The sequence below is a fragment of the Buteo buteo genome, chromosome 4 (genome assembly GCF_964188355.1).
Source record: "Buteo buteo chromosome 4, bButBut1.hap1.1, whole genome shotgun sequence".
Taxonomy (NCBI): Eukaryota; Metazoa; Chordata; class Aves; order Accipitriformes; family Accipitridae; genus Buteo; species Buteo buteo.
Genome location: NC_134174.1, coordinates 46,786,120 through 46,804,461, shown reverse-complemented (window position 1 = coordinate 46,804,461; position 18,342 = coordinate 46,786,120). Strand labels below are relative to the sequence as shown.

The 18,342-nt window shown below is 42.3% G+C and overlaps 1 protein-coding gene across 50 annotated transcripts in view; it reads right to left on the bottom strand.

The window, feature by feature from the left end:
- Positions 1-18,342, bottom strand: part of SORBS1 (sorbin and SH3 domain containing 1) — a 180,089-nt gene that overhangs the window by 64,696 nt on the left and 97,051 nt on the right. For 42 of the 50 annotated variants that reach the window (XM_075025822.1, XM_075025833.1, XM_075025840.1 and 39 more), the window contains exons 1-5: positions 13,344-13,445; positions 7,128-7,183; positions 5,836-5,901; positions 3,617-3,712; positions 499-618 (exon numbers count right to left, since the gene is read on the bottom strand). In XM_075025822.1, the coding sequence (XP_074881923.1) occupies positions 499-618; positions 3,617-3,712; positions 5,836-5,901; positions 7,128-7,183; positions 13,344-13,441 (436 nt within the window). In that variant the 5' untranslated portion in view covers positions 13,442-13,445. Of the gene's footprint in view, positions 1-498; positions 619-3,616; positions 3,713-5,835; positions 5,902-7,127; positions 7,184-13,343; positions 13,446-15,839; positions 15,925-18,342 lie in introns of those variants that run through there. The other 8 variants (XM_075025828.1, XM_075025867.1, XM_075025872.1 and 5 more) reach the window with 4 other exon arrangements.

The following is an 18,342-nucleotide window of genomic DNA, read 5'->3' as shown; positions in this document are numbered from 1 at the left end:
AGTTTGTTGTGCTTTGCCTGTCTCCTACAATTAAGTAATTACATGTCTGCTATTGAAAGATGGTAGAGCTCTGTGGCAACACTGTCTGGGACACTATCCCTGCTCCCTCAACAACACAAGCAAATGCTACGGTGGCAGTAGCACTGCTCAGTCTCTTTCTGTTCCACCTCATGCCTGCAATAAAAGGAGTTGACATGGGCCTGCCAGGGGAAAAAAAAAAATAATTTAAAAAAATAAAACTGAGAGGCTTTGGTGCTCCTGACAGCAAAAAGGGAGCTGTAAACAAACTTAAGCCAATGAGTGGTCATGAAACCTGCACTAGGAGTGAACAGGAGTCAGTCTCCTTCCACTGATCTGGTTCTTGCAAGAGGTTTCCAACTATGCTATGGGATTCAGGGCTTTAAATCATAGCTAAAAAAAGTCATCCCAAGACCCTGGGCTGACTTCTCTTGAGGTTATTGTGAGTAACATATTCCAGTTAACATTCCACCCACTTACTTTCAGGTTGCTCACCATCCTGAGGACATGACAAAGTGATATTCTGATTCTCTTCATAGGCTGGAGATGCCCGGAGGGTCACAGCTCCTTTTCCACTGCAGACTTTAGTGGGATCCGTTTCTACAGGAAATGCACATGCACAGAGGAGACACATGGAAACAGATGATACAAAGCTACTAGGAGCCATGAGAGCTCTATGGAGTGATTTTAGCATGGCTGCTTCCAGGTGAATCAATCTAGTAATGTTTATGCAGATGAAGATTAGCTCTGGATTTAAAGCATTCAGAAATCAAAGCAGTTTCATATTCAGGTGACTGATGAATGTAGAAGTAAGTTCTGAGTCAGTGTAACAGAGCTAAGAAAGGAGGAAAAAAGGATGAATGTTTGAACCAAATTTCACAGGTCCTTGTGCTTTATGTGGAGATATTGTACTAGCAAGGACATTCTACCATTACACCTTCTGTGGCTCTTCTATAGGGATGTCCCAGTGGTATAAAGCAACACAATTTGTGTGTTGAAGCTTTAAAAATGCCTTTTGTGCAGGACTGAAAGAAAAAAAAAAAAGTCTTCTGATTACTGGAGGATAAAATCTTGTAACTATGCTGAATATGATCTACAGGCAGGGCACTGCAAGCCACCTCCTTGCCATCTCCCCCCATTTTGTGGCAGTATTTCACCTTTCCCAAAAACTAAAAAGAGATTTAACATATACCTGTTCAGATCACCCTGTGAGCCAGACACTAGATCATGCCAGCGTCGCTGCTGAGGCCCCATTCAGCACAGCTTCTGTGCAGGCTTACTTTTGTGCATTTCAGTCCATGGATTTGGTTTTTTTCCTCCTGTCATCCTATTAAGTAATAACAAACCAGTACTTCAAGGCTATCTTTCTACCCTTAAAATACTTCTGGAGAGTTGTTTCCTCTAAGGTACCTATAGAAACAATAAGCCTAAAGAGTCTCTTGCTTATCTAAGCTACTTCCACAGGAAAACACATCACCTCCTTTTCTCATGCACTATTACTGTCCCTGCAGCTGCCATCAGACTTCAGTTTGACCTACCTAATCAGAGGTATTAGTCCTACCATGACACTGCACAGGGAGCCTGAAGAGGTACTGAGCACGTGCTGTGTTACACAAATGACAACACTGATTTTTGTGTTTATGACGTGAGGATCATGCTATCTCTGAAGAGAGAAGGATGCAGCTCCTCTCTAGGAACTGTTATTATAATGCAAGTTTTGCCTTCAGACTGGACAGAGTGGGCAAAGACTGCTGCTTATTGCCCAGACAACCCATGTTTGTGCAGATCAATATTCCCTGGCTGACTTCAGTAAGGTAATGCCCCATTAAATTCACACCAGTACAGTGCCTACAGACCATGACACTGCCTCAGCTAGGGTTGCAAAACACACAAACTACAGCCAAGGTGGCCGCGATATAGGGAAACATCAAAAGTACTAGATGGACAACAGCAGTAAGGGGAAAGACTCAATGAATGTCAAACACCTGGCTCACATTGAAAGACCTCTGTGCTGGAATCACCACAGTTCAAGCTTTTATGTGGGCTTCCAATGCTTTAGGGATGTCACAAAAAGCATAGCTTCAGATCCACATTTAGGACTGGAGAAAGGATGAAATAAGTAAGGAATCAGAGGATACTTTCCTACAGTCCAGCCTTTAGTTAGTTTAGGCAGCATTGAGGCAGCCTTTATGAGAGGAAAGACTATCCACACAGACATATCAAATACTGCTCTAATCCTTAAATATACCACGTTTGCACTCACACCACACAACTGATCATGCCTTAAGGTCACCGACATGCCTGGTGAAATAGAAGGTGATTTTTCTGCCTGATTTTTGCATGATACAGACAGGGTCAGGATTCCTTTTGCCGAGGAGTCCAGTTCTGGCTATCATTCCCATCCACACAGCACAACACGCAGCCTGAGGACTCTACGGACCCACTTTCAAACCAGAGGACAAAGGTTTAAGCTATGGGACTCCAGTTTCAAGACTGCTGTAATTCTGAGGCATGGACACACTGTTGGGAGTTACCAGGCTCGATTTAGACATCTAAAAAGAGTGCAGGGCAGCTCTTCTCCTATGCTCCTCCACCTAGATTCCCTTCACAGGCACTGGAGAGAAATGGAAACAGAGTTCAACATGCCATAAATGTCTCCAGCATATTGGAGGAGAATAAAATTTGGGAATCAAAGCACTTTATTTTCATACAACATATTAAACCTGTATACTGAATCAAAAGAATAAGAATCAGAAAAAAAAAGTTCTGAGCTCGAAAAAATTAAAGTGTTTTGAAAAGGTGTGAAAATAAAATATTGTCAGACTATTTCAGTGTGGGAGAGGAAGACAAGTACCTGAAATGTTGAATTCCCTCACAATTTAGGTGAAATGACAGAAAACAAAAATCTGAATCTCTCAGTACAGAAATCCAGCAGATGGTAAGAAACATGACATTAGCACTGCACTAGTCTAACAGAACATGTGTGACAGATTAGGAGAGAGAAGAAGTATCAACTAGACTAGTCTGACTGTCCAAATCCAGCAAAGTACAAAAATAATCTTGTACTTTTAGTGGGAAAACATGTGCTTGGGTAGGCGGTGACAGACAGCCTAACGTCCTTATTTATCCATATAAAGATTCTGTAATGTCAGTGCATGTACAGAAAAACAAACCCATCCCACCAATGCTGAACTATGCTTGAACCTGTAAAATACCATCTCTGACATCCATTTACTTTCATAAATACTAAAGATACATGGGAAACATTCTTTGGTTCATCAGGAGTTTGGTTCAAAATGAGGCTGTAATAACAATATTATTCATAATCAAGCATTAGTAGGAGAGCTTACAATGATCCCAGACTCAAGTAGACACAATTATGTCTGCAGAGGAGCACCATAATTGAGAACAGTGTATTGTGCCATCAAGAGCTAACTTTATTATGAACTGATGAAATCTACAGCTCTGGAAACAGTGAGAAGAGGATGAAGCCGAAAACTAGCCAAAGTGCGTGGGTGAAGCGGGGAAAGGCAGGGCTAGGGGAGAGAGAGAATGATGGCCATCTAATGCATATCAGGGGAAGGAATGAAGAAGATACCTGTAGGCAGCACTAGGTGAGGAGAACTTTTCACTTTCTTCACAGGGATTATTTTAACGGCAGAAATAGAGCGTGTACATAAAGGGACATCAACAGCTGCAAACACAAAAGTGTAAATGGCACATCCAAAAAGGGAAGAACAGAGTTTGGGAAGCATGCCACAAAATCTTCTAATGTACTTGGAGACACAATAGCAGGAAATTTCAAATACAAAAGCAGTCCAGAGAGCAGCGATGCAACTGTTAAAAATATCCCTTCGTTCGCCCTAACTCAGGACGTGTCTGATTTATGCAGCATACAGAACTGCTTACTGAATTGACTAACTGCTGACTGCCACTATGCTGCAGGCAAAAAAGAATCTGGAAGCATTAGTTTTTAGAAGCCATCAAAAAATTTTAGCGTAATCATTTAGCTAGATAGACCACATGCAAAATTAAAATATTAAGTTAACATTAATATGGCTCCATTAAAACAAAATAAAGTGGAAAAAAAGGGATTGAAAGGTTGAGAGAGGAACATTAAACCAGCCACATTACATGAATTCTGTATTTTATGGGACATATTTTACAAGTTCAGCAACAGAAGGAAATGAAACATGAAATAATCTTGAAAATCATCTCACGCCAAAGGGTAGCATCAAAATACCCATTTCATAAAAAATTCCATCCATTTAAACAGTAAATTGAAGAGATTTCTGCTGGACTCCATCAGCTACCACACTAATTATACTCAATGTAGTAACATAGGGGAAAACTGTATGTAGCACTGTGCAAAATTCTAGCAATTGTTACAAAACTGTCCAAACCAGCTGGTACTTCCTCTGTCTGACTCTGTATTGCAGCTAATGTGAAACTTTTTTTTTAAAAAAAAAAAGGGGGTGTGGGGTGTGGGGTGGTAAAAGAGGCAAAGGCAAAACTACTCAGAGATGAATCTCAACTGTATCTTCCAAGATAAACATCTTGTAAATCATGGCTCCACCAGAATACCTTGAGTTGTCCTCTTGATTTCTGCAGAGCCAGGATTTTCTCCTTTAAAACCTATTAGCTTTCTGCACGTATTAACTGGAAAATACTAGGTGCCTCCTCACATTCCATGCCATCTCTCTCAGGCCTGCAAAATCAGGAATAAGAGGAACCATATTTCTAATACTTTACACACCAATACTGAGCACTGGGCCAGCTTGAGGGAAGCACTGACATCGGGGTGGTGTGTATACCCCTTCTTGTGGCAGATCTTTCTGGTCCCTGGCAAAACTGGAAAGCACAGATTTCACCAACCTAGAAAAAGGCTCTCAAGCAAAAGGATGGTGGAAGAGCTTGATAGAATTTTTTCAAAGCTCATAAAATCATTAGTTTTTAATTTGATGTGATTGTTTTAAGTTTGTGTGTTTTTGGTTTTTTTTTTTATATAAATAAAAGAGGAACCCAAATCAAACCCTGTTCTCCATGCTTCTCCCTGAGCACTGGAGACCCTGCGAATACAATAGATCCCAAATCCAAATAGCCTGAGGCTTAGGAAAGAACCCTAATTCTGTTCTGCTCTGTAACTGACTCAATTCATCCACCTATAATGCAGTCAAAATACTAACCACTATAAAAAGGCATCAAAGGAAAAGAAAGGAAACCAGCAGAAAACCAACTCATACAACCACATACTTTCACCCTGCCAAAACACACACCATCACTATACAAAATTGAATTCTATAAAGCACACTGCAAACGTGCTGATGTTAACACAGGGACTGGTTTGTTTAGAGAAGTTTGGGTTTTAAATCGTTGCTGCTAATGACAGATTTTTTTTTTTTTTTATTTATTACTTCAATGGTTAGTTCCTGTCCTTTAATCCTGAGCTCAAACCTTCACCTCCCACTGAAGTTAACAGCATTCAGACATAGGCACCCACAAACCCATGCTGTCTAAACACAATAAGATATTGATTCACAGGTGCTTACAAGTAGTGCACAGCTTTCCTCAAAACAGCACTAAAAATATACAAAGAGGCAAATCCAGCCTGCCACCTTTAAGAGACAAAGAACACTTGTTGAGCTAAGAAATGCTGCTGCTGCTGGCATGGTGCAGCACAAGGCTTTTCTTGTATCAGTCGCCAAGCAAACTAAATTTGGAAATGCCTGCTGTAGTGAATGTCTGGGGAAATCAACCACATCACGCAGCTGACATGCAGGGGGAGCTGAAGAGATGTTTCTGAAGCTCATAACCCACCTTTTTCTTGTCCATTGCTGCTCAGCCCGTTGACAACAGTTTTTGTAGCATTGATTTTTTCGTGTTCTGTTAGACAAATGAAGCAGCGGATTACTTCTGGGTTAAAACCTCTGCGACTGAATTTAACCTCTGAGTATGAGGGGATGCCATGGGTCAGCACTATTTGATTCATGAGCTAGGAAGTATTCCTACTACCTCAGGAGATGTTACTTGGAGACACAAATTTCCCTTGGGTGACACCCTTGTTTCTCCCTTCCCTTTGCCTACCTAGATCACAGCATTTTTTAAACAGGCACTGTCTCTGTATATGCATATGGCATCCAGCTCAGTGATGAGATTTTCAAGAGAGATTTTTCAAGTCTGTAATGTCCTCAGCTGACATGAATAAAACTGGAATTCAGAGAAGCACAGAAGATAGTGCTAGAAAGGACCTCCAAGGGTCATCTAAAGCCATATTCCTTCCTGACCTATGGCAGAAACAAATCTGCCTCTGTCACTGCTGACAAGTGTTTGCCTAACGAGTTCTTAAAAACTTCCAGCAACACTCTAAAGCAACCTGTTCCAGTGCTTCACAACCTGGAAGCTTATCAATGCCTAAGCCAAATTCCCAGCTTATGTTTTTCAGACCCTGATTAATCTCCTAGCCTTCCTTTGGACTCTCTCCAAATGGTTCACATTTTTCTCAAAATGTGGTGCTAAAAACTGGACATGATAGTCTTGCTGAGACTTGATAAAGTGCTAAAATCAAGTTGGAATATTATTCCACAGGTCCTACATATGGCACTTAGGTATGGCATCTGCTTTGTTTTTCACTCTGATTTAGCCAGCTACCCAGCCAAGCCAAGAAGCTTTCCTCTTCCCAACCAGACCACATTTCCTGGTCCCTCATTTTTCTTTGTGCAGCTGATTTTTTTCCTAACCAGATGTCAAATTTGCATTCACCCCTATTAAAACATATAAAATTCTTTTAGATGATTTTTTCAGGTAATCAATAATTTTGAATTCTTGTATTCCTAAGTGAAAGAAGCTAAACTGACCTACACCAGTTTAAGATGTTTCTATTCGTTTTTTGAGCATTAATAAATATGAAGCCAGGACACTTTTTCCCAAGAAGCTGTGCCGCTGTGTCTCAATAGTCAGATACCTTGAGCTTTCAAAGGCTTTGACTCTTTCTGGGAGGCAGAAGAAGAGTCAAAAAAAAGAAAGAGTAATTGCACCAGAAACAGACAGGAATATTTCTAGTAATAAAAAGGAATGCCAACAAGGGCAAGTGAAAATCAACACAGACTTACCAGAGCTCATTGTGGTGGAGGGACTTGCCTTTTTCACTTCTGGATTTTGTTTATGTCTGTTTAAAGTGAAAGGCAGAATGGTTATGTTACATTTCATGTTTGCCCAGACAGCACTGGACATGATGCTGAACATTCATTACACAAGTCAAGGTAATAGTCACAGTTTCTTCAAAAAATTTAGTTTCAAAACCCAAATGGATTTGTGTCAACCACCAGTTATGTTTTTTGCTGATAATTATCAGAAATCAAAGAGCATTTCCACCCAATATAGGTACTACTTTCAGACTTCAAGACTAATCCTCAACATTAAATTGCAAGATACTGATTAAAGCCTAAGAGTCTATATATGGCAAAGTGCAAATCTGGCTAGCTTCTAATATATAAAATGTGCACCAGCATTAAGAAAAAAATAAAGAAATCTCAGGGAGACTAAAAGCTTTAAGCTACAACTCTCAACTTAGACCACTGCCAGATTTCAAGGCAATCTGTTGCTCAGATCAAAGCCAGTCTGGTCTCTCCTTTGAAAGATGTTACAATACAGAAGATATATACTTGTCAAAACGCACATTAACTTCTGCACCAATCATTTGCTGCAGCGCCACTGGTATTTTCAGGATCAGACTCCAGTAAATGAAACTTTACAATTAGAGGCTTTAATCCTCCTGGGACCAAAGGCAGTGAAATTACCAACCCAAGAGAAAAACTACCAGATGGGGACCAGAGGAGAAAAAAGTCAATTTTCATGGTCATGACAGTCTAGGGAGGACAACTGTGGGGCCTATTCGTACCCAGTGCCCAATCCTGTGGGGGCTTGGTATCTGCAGCAAACAAACAGGTTTCAATGTCACACCACAGATGTACCACCACCACCAAAAGTTAGTGCTAAAGAGACCAAGATCAAGTGTAACTCCAGCCAATTAATGGCTTCCATGACATGAATAGTAGTAGGTATCTGAAGCTGTGAAATCATGCATAAACAAAGACCCTAATCTGTGAAGTACAGGGGAAAAATTGCTCAGAGAAACAAGAAACTAAACAAGAGAGTTGGAGATACTTGTTTTCCTGTTACATGAACTGGAGGCAGCAGTGGGACATTGTAAGAGGTGGAAATTGCCTTCAGGGAATTGAATTTGCTCTCTTGCCTCAGGTGTCCCCATTCTTAACTAGCATTTGTTTCATACCAGCCAGGATATAATAAGCATGTTCAACAGATACTCAAAAGGAAAGAAAAGAAAATTCAACAAGCAAATATACTAACAGATCTGTCTGCAAAACCAGCCAATATCTGGGCTCTCCAGCATATCACCCTAGCAACAGCTGCCAACACTTAAGTATTTAAATATTTTCTTCATTAAAATATGCACATAAGATATACATCATGGGTTGGTGAAGGCTCAGCAGGATGCAGCCTAACTCCAAACTGATCCCAGTAAAATACAGTGTGAAGTGGAGGGTGCAGTCTAAAACTAGTCAACAACAAAAGTTGAGACCAACTTAAATGTCTGCTGCCTGACTGTGCCTGCCTGTACAGTATCTGCTTTTTGTTTCTGCCATTTCATATTAACAGTAAGTACCCTGAAATAGTAACAGTTGACACAGCCTGAAAATTTAGACAAATGTACTTAATAATAATAGTCTTTCTGATCTCCATACGTCTCAGTTACAGAAAGATGCCTTAGTTCAAGCAAAGCAGAAAGAAACAGGCTAAAATAATAGGCTATCCAGGCTAAGGAGGTTTGTAGCAGTATCACGCTCTTCTACATACGGAAAACTGTTACGAGTTAAAGTCACTGGATAAATACCAGTCCTGCCATAAGGCAGGGAGAAAAAACTACAAGAAGGGGCAGTACTGCAGTAAGTCTTAACTCAGCTTTAGGATTAAAGCCATTCTGAAGCTGAGGACATTGCTGGTACCCAGAAGTTTTGACTCAGTACTAGCCCTCTCCATAGGCTTCATGCAAGTCAACAGGAAATTTCTTCCACTCCAAGCATCCCCAAAAGGTTGCATGCTTTCCTCTGGTATACGAGATAAAAAAGGCTGGGGAAGGGAAAAAAAAAAACAAACAACAAACAATCTAGCATATTACCTTTCCAGGAGAGGAAAGGAGAAATACTAGCTCACGTGCCTTGGCAAAGGCAGGGTCCACCGCTACTGCAATCCCAGAGCGACACAGGTCCCCTTCCACAACGGCAGCATCCAAGTAATTAAACTTGTGACCCTATGCTTTATACCTTTTAAACTGTCCCATGTCTCTTTAGAAACAGTGACATCACAACTGCCATAGAACTCCAATTTCAGTGATGGTTTTTTGATTCAAGAGTCTTGACATTGCTTAGTGTGAAGCACTGGCCTTCATTGCATTGAGAAAAACATTAAGGAAAGAATTCACACCAAAAAAAAGCACAATTATTTGGCCTTAAAAGAACAAATTTTCACATGAAGTGATTTGAGGTTAAAAATAAAGTGATAATTATAAGAAGTAAGTTTGCTAAAATTAAATGGAGGAGGTGTACAAACTCATTAAAACTACATCTAGAAAAATTACTTTTCCACATATCCCCACACTTACTAGCAATTACAGAATTCAATTAAAATAAGAAGTATTCAGCATTCACTTAATGTGAAATTAATCAACATTATTCAAGCACTGAAACGAACACATACTTAATGCAGGTTCCCATACACAGAATGGATTCAGTGTGCTCGGAAGGAGCATAACCAATCCTGAGTACCTGGGTTGGTGTAACTCCAGAAACTCCACTTAAAAGTTGATTTTGACTAGTTGAGGATCTGCACACAGATTTGCTGCATGCAGGTAGAAATAACTGCTGTTTAGATTGAGGAAATTATGGTGCACTTTTGCAGCTGAGAACATGCTTCAGTGCCTTTTTGCATTGGGGCTAGAGAGTTATTCTACCTGCCTCCCATATGCTTAACCCAAACCACACACTGAAGTCCTATTAGGCCTATCTTAGGCCTAAGACTGCTCTTGGGATCAGATACATGGTCCAGCCAGACAGCACATCTGGCTCCACAGCCCCAGTCTAGCAAAGTGTTGCCCTCTGTAACACTTGGGAAGGTACATGCTGCAAGTCAGTGTGCCGTTGAGTGTTTGGATGGTACATCCTTAGAGCAGTCCCTGACACGTTGGCCAGATGTGCTGTCTGTGGGAGCAGATGGATCTGGAAACATTTGCTGCTGCCAGCTCCCCTCGAGAGCTTCCTGTAGAGATGGCCAAGCCGTTCCTGTAGACACACATGCAAGCACTCACTGCAGCACTTCAGAAGGGAGCCTTTCAAATGTGAACCAAAACCAAGATCCCTTGTGTCAATATTAAAAACAGAAAAACTGGTACTGCCAGATCTGACATGACATAACATGACACTCCAGAACCCCCCTGTGTCTCCTTACAGCTCCCTGCTCTAAGCCAGCTAGCCAGTGTCTCCTTGCCAGACTGGAATTCATGCCTTTCCTGAAATGTGACAGACATAGCAACAAAAGCTTCAAAGCTACAGACATTCAATGAAAGGTAATGAATTCCTCAGAGCACAAGCCAGCAGCGGTAACCCTGAACATGCCAATGTCCATACATAACATCCACCAACTCTTTGCCAGCTTGGTCATACCTCTAGACAGATGTTTAATGCTTCCTTCCTCCCCTTCACTCCCAGTACATTTCTTCCAAGGCTGCAGCTCCTTCCCTACTTGGTGTGGAAAAGAGAGCAGTGCATTTAGAAGCCTATTTAGGAGGAATGCAGATAAGTGGCAACTACTTCTGCACAGCATGTCTCTGGATTATCTCACATGCTCTAAACGTTTGAGTACTCCCCCTACAACGGCAGGGGGTAACAAACAGCTCATTAATAGTTCCGAGCAAGGACACACGCTCTTAAGTCACTGGTATCTCAGCTAAGAGTCGCAGGCAGTGGTTATTTTTGGTGGTCTAATGTGCATGTGGGGAAAAGTAATTTCCTTTCATTTCTTCTCTTGTTACTATTGACAGCTCTGATGACTCACACGGGATTTTAAAACAATTGCTAAACATGAGATGAGCATTCAAAACTTATTGGGCAAGTCCTTTATATTTCCGAGATTTGGAGTCCTGCTTTACCTTCTCAGGTCTGAATTTTTTACATTTTCAAAGTTGTCTTTCCATATACAAGAGCTTTAGGTGTTTTGTGGCTGGACTTAAATGAAAAATCAAATTCTTATTTGTATTAGTACAATCTAGGAGTTGAGGCTTTTAAAAAATGGTATGCTTTCAGATTTCAGGGATGATCACCAATCACAAAACTTATTTTCACCTGGTCAGGTCTCACACATCACAGACAGCACTCATTTGTTTAGTCCCTGGCTCAGACCCTTTCTCACATTGCCACCAATGTTCCTGACCCAGATGCTCTGCTCAACCAGTCATGCCATGCCAGCAATGTGGAGTCCCAAATCTGGGAAGTGGGCAAAGACTGTAGCCTATGCCTCCTGCCAGGTGGTTCCTCTGCTCAAAGGAACTTGATGCAAAGAACATCTCCTCCCTACTTCTCACTTTGTATTACCAAAGTGTGGCAAGAAAAAATAAGCAGAACTGTATGATGGCAGCTCCAGGTTAACCCAGGCAATCAGCTCTTTCTCCAAGCATCATTATTCTCTTATCCTGAAATACTGAGAAAAATATGTTGCCCGTCATTTTTATTTTAAGGGTTAAAGAACATCCTGTCATTCCTTCAGAAAACATTATGCTCCTAAGAATAAATGTCATGAAAAGACTATGAATAACCAAGCAGTGCACACAGAAGAATCACACCAATTCTGCACAAGACAACAGCCTCCCCATGGTCTTCAGCGAGTGTTAAGACAGCAGAGAGGGAGCAGTGAAAGCTCACTAAATGAAACAAATGGCAGCACAGAACACAAGCTTGGATAAGATGTTCTTATAAATACTTGAAGTTACAGCTGTTAGAATAAATGAACATAGCACATTTCATATGCAGTATCACTGCTTTTTTTTTTTTTTTTTTTTAAATGGTGCATGTTTGTTTCCTTCCTAATGGGCAAAATTAAGTTTTCTGGAGCAAGTGTGCCAGTTTTTGTGTAATTTAAGAGGATTGTGACCCTCTTAAAACTAAAAGTCAAATAGGAAATGTAAATTAGGAGATGTGGCTTTAAGAACTCAGAGACACTTTTGAACCAAGTCATCTTACAGTCATCAACTTCAGAGTAAACAAAGTTTAGCTGCAACCTGAGTTAACTCAGTTCAAGGTCACTACTTTTGGAGCAGGGGGCAGAAAAGGATCTCCTGGGTCACCAGGCCTACTCCCATGCTATTGCAGGCAACTGTGTCATACAGTCCTGTGCAAGGATGTTTCACGTTCCAGCTTAAAACTGGTAAGGTTTCCTGCCTCCACTGCTGCTCCTGGAAGCCTGCTCCAGAACTCATTCCTCTTATGGCTTGAAAGCTGTTTCTGATTTGCAACCTAAGTTTAATTCATGAAGAGCTACAGCTAAATTGTTTTGCACCAACACAATTTTTCTGTTTAAGCAGCTCTTCCCCCTTGCGCTCACCCCCATTCATGCATTTTTAGAAAGCGATTGCACCTCTGGGTCTTCATTTTGTAAGCCTGTAAACAAGCATTTCCAAAGCAATTGGTCTGCATGTTGTCACTCATCTCATTAAATTCTGGCAAATAGTGGAAAATTGTAAAAGGCTGGCAGTGCAAAGTCTAAACTCTACTTAATGTCACAGAACCGGAGAGCGAAGCCTACAGCTGACACGCCCAACAGCTGAAAAGCAAGGTTTAAAAGGTAATTCAGCTTTTTTGTCCGTTCTAATTCTGTCCTGTCTACTAAAACCAATTCTACAGTCAGTGCTAGTACAAATAATGATTTGATGTCTACAGGGACCTCCCTGCAAAGAAATAGATTGCAATAATTTCACATCAGCCACTGAACCTTCATTAAGTGACAATGGCTTATACCTGCAGGGTTGTGGGGATGAAAGGTGGTTCCTCCCTGAGCCATCAACCTCCTGCTCTGCTACAGACACGTGGCTTAGAAAACAGCCGACCAGAGGGTTGTTTGGCACAGAGCAGACAGAAGAGTAACTTGGCATGCAGTGCATCACCGGTTCCCTCTGGATAAGTTAACTACTCATAGCAGTAGCCATACAGTCAAAAACATTTCTTCTTGTGACAATAGGTTTTAAATACACTGTAACTGGCCTTTGACTTCCTCCTGCATCTGTCATGACTGTCCTCTGTTTTTTGTATTTGATGGCTGAGATGATGGCGACAGTAGCTGTGGCCCATGTATCATTCATTCTGCTAAAGAAACAAATGCCTTTGTGACACACCCATACGCCCAAGCAGTTCACATGAACATTTTAAAACTTTGGAAAGAAAAATAAAAATTTATAGGACATTTTAAATAAAATCTCATATTCATCTTAGCATGAGACACAAGGCACAGCATTTGAGAGCAGCAGAAGCTGAGATCTCTGCTCAGATTTATCTGTGATATGTATGCTAACACCTCATAGATGGAAGCACTTCACAAACAAACTGATGTACATCCTATACAAGGGATTTCACTGGGCACAGCTCTGAGGCTGTCAGCCTCAGAGGGAAAGCTGTAAATGATTTAACAGCATACCACAACCTGAGACCATTCAGGACACGTAACTCAACTGAGACTCGTACAGGAATTTGGGCAGGGAGCACGCATCTACTAAAATTGGGATTTATTTACAGTTAAGGGATAATTAATTCAATGACACCAGATTTACCTTTTTGAAAAACAGAAATCTTTCAGACAATCTGCAATGACTGCACCTAGACAAGAGGATGATGGTTTTATACTTCAGCTGGAAGAAATAGAAGATTTGTTGAGTTCAAGCTGTTGTGAGACTACTTGTAAGAGCTGTGCAGCTGGGGTGCCCTGCTTACCTCACTTAACTCTCTGTACACCTCTAATATGGGGCCACTTGTGCCTCTGGAGAACAATTGTTGTAAATAAACAGACCCAAATTCCAGAAGCCCTAATTACGTATAACAATGGATGCATTCAGCTGACTGCAGGATTGAGGGACACAAACACTACATTGCATTTACTAGAGTGAATGGCATTCTATAAATACAATCAATTAGATCATCTAAACAACATCCAGCAGCTTCTCTTGCATGATTTTGTATAACAAAGACTACAAAGGCTGTCTTCACCTCTGTCACACACTCTCCAACAGTGAAGTAGTAAATAAGAGGAAGTTGCATTAAGTAGAAATACTAATTAGAGATTGACTAGTATCACAAAGTTCAAATCCAGATTACAAACATTTCACAAAAATGAGGGTAGAGAGAAGATTCTGATGCACCTCTGACATATAAACCAGATACTTTAATGCTACAGACCACATTATACCATCCCAGACACATCCCAAGATTCCTAGTTGTGTAAGGCAGAGGAATTGCATAGGCATTAGTAAGTGTTCACTGTGGCAACCACGCCAAACAATTTTTATTTATGACCTCTGCTAGCACTAGCTGTTTTGAAGCTCTGCACAAACACTCACTAAGCAACAGCTAACACTTTTCAAGGTATATAGGTGATTCTTATTTTACACAGAGATGGAAGACTCGTGCCTTTATTCTGTGCAACATCTGAAATCAGCTGAGCTGGCACAGTGTAACAAGGTGCACATATCAGTCTTGCAGTTAGCTTTTTATAGTTTCAGAATAAGCAGAACCACTTTGAGACTTAGTCTCATTTCCACGCAACTGCAATAACTTCCAGGGAACCACATAAAGCTAAGTCTAGCCAACACGTATAGGGAGCCAGGCATACAATACTTCCAACACACCTTTGACAAGCCTACGGATGCAAGTTGAAATTAGACAGGGTCATTTTCCTTGGCCTTTGCCAGCCTGGAGGGATTGCTACACTAGAAAAATTGCCAGGGAACTAATTCATCTACCCAAATATCATGCACAAAAAGGTCACAGCAGAACTCAGAAGGCTGGTCACTGCCAAACATCCAAGGCCAGACAGCAAACCCATGCCTGCCAGGGAATTCAGGCTGGAGTGCTAGCTTGCTAGCATCATTGGACTGCGCTGCCTCTAAAGTCACCTACACACTGGAATGAACACAGCGACTGCTCCTCTACTCAGTACTGAGAACGTTCTGAGAAAACCAAACTGCTGGGTTAAGCAACAGTTTGACATCCAAAGTGTCTCCAGAAGTAGCAGAAAGTTACATTCCAGAAGCCAGTCTTCATCTTCACTTCCCTCTGACTCCTCCATGCTCAGGTGACCAAATTCACATATTGCTGAGAACTCCACATCTGTTCTCATCATTTTCATTTTGGCAACTGCCTCAGAATCAGCATTCAGGAACTGCTTTCAATCCTTCCTTCCCATAAAAACAGGTAGGAGAAAGATCCAGTCACTAGGGTAAGGAGGCAAGGATCCGCCCATTTCCCTTAATGAGAACACAAACCCATGTAATTAATACCTTGATACCTCCCCTCTTTTCAAGCAGCAACTGGAAATATCTATCCAAATGAAAGAAGCAATCTGAAAAATCAGTGTGTACCGCCCCAACAGACCTACTCACTCAGTGCATGGGCCAGGGCCATGTAAAGTCCTGGGAGTTCACCCCACATCAGCTCTAGGAGGACTAGCTTTGACTAACTGTGACTAAAAAAACATATCAGTATCCTTACCTTGATTCAGACTTTTCAGTTAACGGTGCCATTTTCCAAGTCCCTTGATTTCACTCCATAAAAGGCACGAAAGAGTTAAGGAAACCTTTCAGTGTGCTGCCCAGTCACTTGGCTGCTGAGGTGTAACAAGAAATTTGTGGAGGCATCTCCCTATCTCTCTCTGGCACCCTTAAATACTTTGCTCCTCCTACTGCTGTGCTTTAATTAGCCAGTTGGTTCTTAGTCACCCCATGCTGTCACTAGGCTTGCTCACCATCAGCCACCCTCACCCACCCTGTCTGCCTGTCACTCCCCTGCCACTGTCATCCTCCTGCAGCTCTGGAGCTGGGGAAAGGAAAGAAAGAAAGTTTGGAGGTGACACTCCATGGTAGCATGGGTATGGGATGCACTTCAGAAGGGAAGTGACAGGCAGACCTTGAAGAAACTAAAGTACAGGGAAAGTACTTGAAAAAGCACCTTTTTTTTTTTTTTTTTTTTAACCAGGCAGCATCTGCTTGTCAAGGAACGAATATTTTCATCAGCACTGGACACGGCAGATCCTATTTCAATGGGTAGTAGCTGAACAGGTAGCTAATGTTTCTGCACTTGGCAGCTGAGATTTGTAGCATAAATACCTGACATGACACAAAGGGAAACTAACTGCTTGCATGGCTCTTACAAATTATATGCCCACTCCATGGGCATCATAACAGGCATCAAAAGAGCTTTCTAAGCCACAAGCTGTACTAGGGTGTCCCTAAAGTGGAGTGTCCCCAACACAGTGCAGCCTGGCTCCCCTTTAGACAGCCTAAGACTCACACTGGAGTGGAGGTGGTGCCAGCTTTTAGGAGAGTGAGGGTGCATTCACATCACCAGGCCTGGGCAGCCTGTTGGTTAGGAAGGTGAGTAGCAGCACAGGATCATAGACTGGTTTGGGTTGGAAGGGACCTTAAAGATCATCTAGTTCCAACCCCCTGCCATGGGCAGGGACACCTTCCACTAGACCAGGTTGCTCAAAGCCCCATCCAACCTGGCCTTAAGCACTTCCAGGGATGGGGCATCCACAACTTCTCTGGGCAACCTGTTCTAGTGTCTCACCACCCCCACAGTAAAGAATTTTTTCCTAATGTCTAATCTAAATCTACCCTCTTTCAGTTTAAAACCATTACCCCTCGTCCTATCACTACACTCCCTGATAAAGAGTCCCTCCCCATCTTTCCTATAGGCCCCCTTTAAGTACTGGAAGGGCGCTATACAGTCTCCCCAGAGCCTTCTCTTCTCCAGGCTGAACAACCCCAACTCTCTCAGCCTGTCCTCATAGGGGAGGTGCTCCAGACCCCGATTATCTTCGTGGCCCTCCTTTGGGTGTGCACCAACAGGTCCATGTCTATCCTTCTTATGTTGGGGACCCCAGAGCTGAACACACAGTACTCCAGGTGGGGCCCAACAAGAACAGAGTAGAGGGGAAGAAGCACCTCCCTTGACCTGCTAGCCACACTTCTTTTGACACAGCCCAAGATACGATTGCCTTTCTGGGCTGCAAGCACACATTGCTGGCTCATATTCAGTTTGTCATCCACTAATACCACCAAGTCCTTCTCAGCACAGCTGCTCTCAATCCACCCATCATCCAGGCTCTATTTCTGCTCCGGATTGCCCCAACCCATGTGCAGGACCCTATACTTGTCCTTGTTAAACTTCTTGAGGTTCCCATGGGCCCACCTCTCGAGGCTGTCAAGGTCCCTCTGGATGGCATCCCTCCCCTCCAGCATGTTGACCACACCACACAGCTTGGTGCTGTCAGCAAACTTGCTGAGGGTGCACTCAATCTCACTATCCATGTCACCAACAAAGATGTTAAACAGCACCGGTCCCAGTACCAACCCCTGAGGAACACCACTTGTCACTGGTCTCCACTTGGACAGTGAGCCATTGACTGCAACTCTCTGAGTGCAACCATCCAGCCAATTCCTTATCCACTGAGCAGTTCATCCATCAAATCCACATCTCTCCAATTTAGAAACAAGGATGCCATGCAGGACAGTGTCTAATGCTTTGCACAAGTCCAAGCAGATGATGTCAGTTGCTCTTCCCTTAACGACCAACGCTGTAACCCCATCATAAAAGGCCACCAAATTTTTCAGGCATGAACATGGCTTCAGTAAGCCATGTTGGCTGTCACCAATCACTTCCTTATTTTCCACGTGCCTTAGCATAGTTTCCAGGAGGATCCACTCCACGATCTTGCAGGCACAGAGGTGAGACTGACTGGCCTGTAGATCCCCAGGTCTTCCTTTTTTCCCTTTTTAAAAATGGGGGTTGTTCCCCTTTTCCAGTCAGTGGGAACCTCCCCGGATTGCCACGACTTCTCAAATATGACGGATAGTGCCTTAGCAACTTCATTTGCTGGTTCCCTCAGGACCCACAGGTGCATCTCATCAGCTCCCATGGACTTGTGCACCTTCAGGTTCCTTAGGTGGTCTCAAACCTGATGATCTCCTACAATGGTCAGTTCTTCATTCTC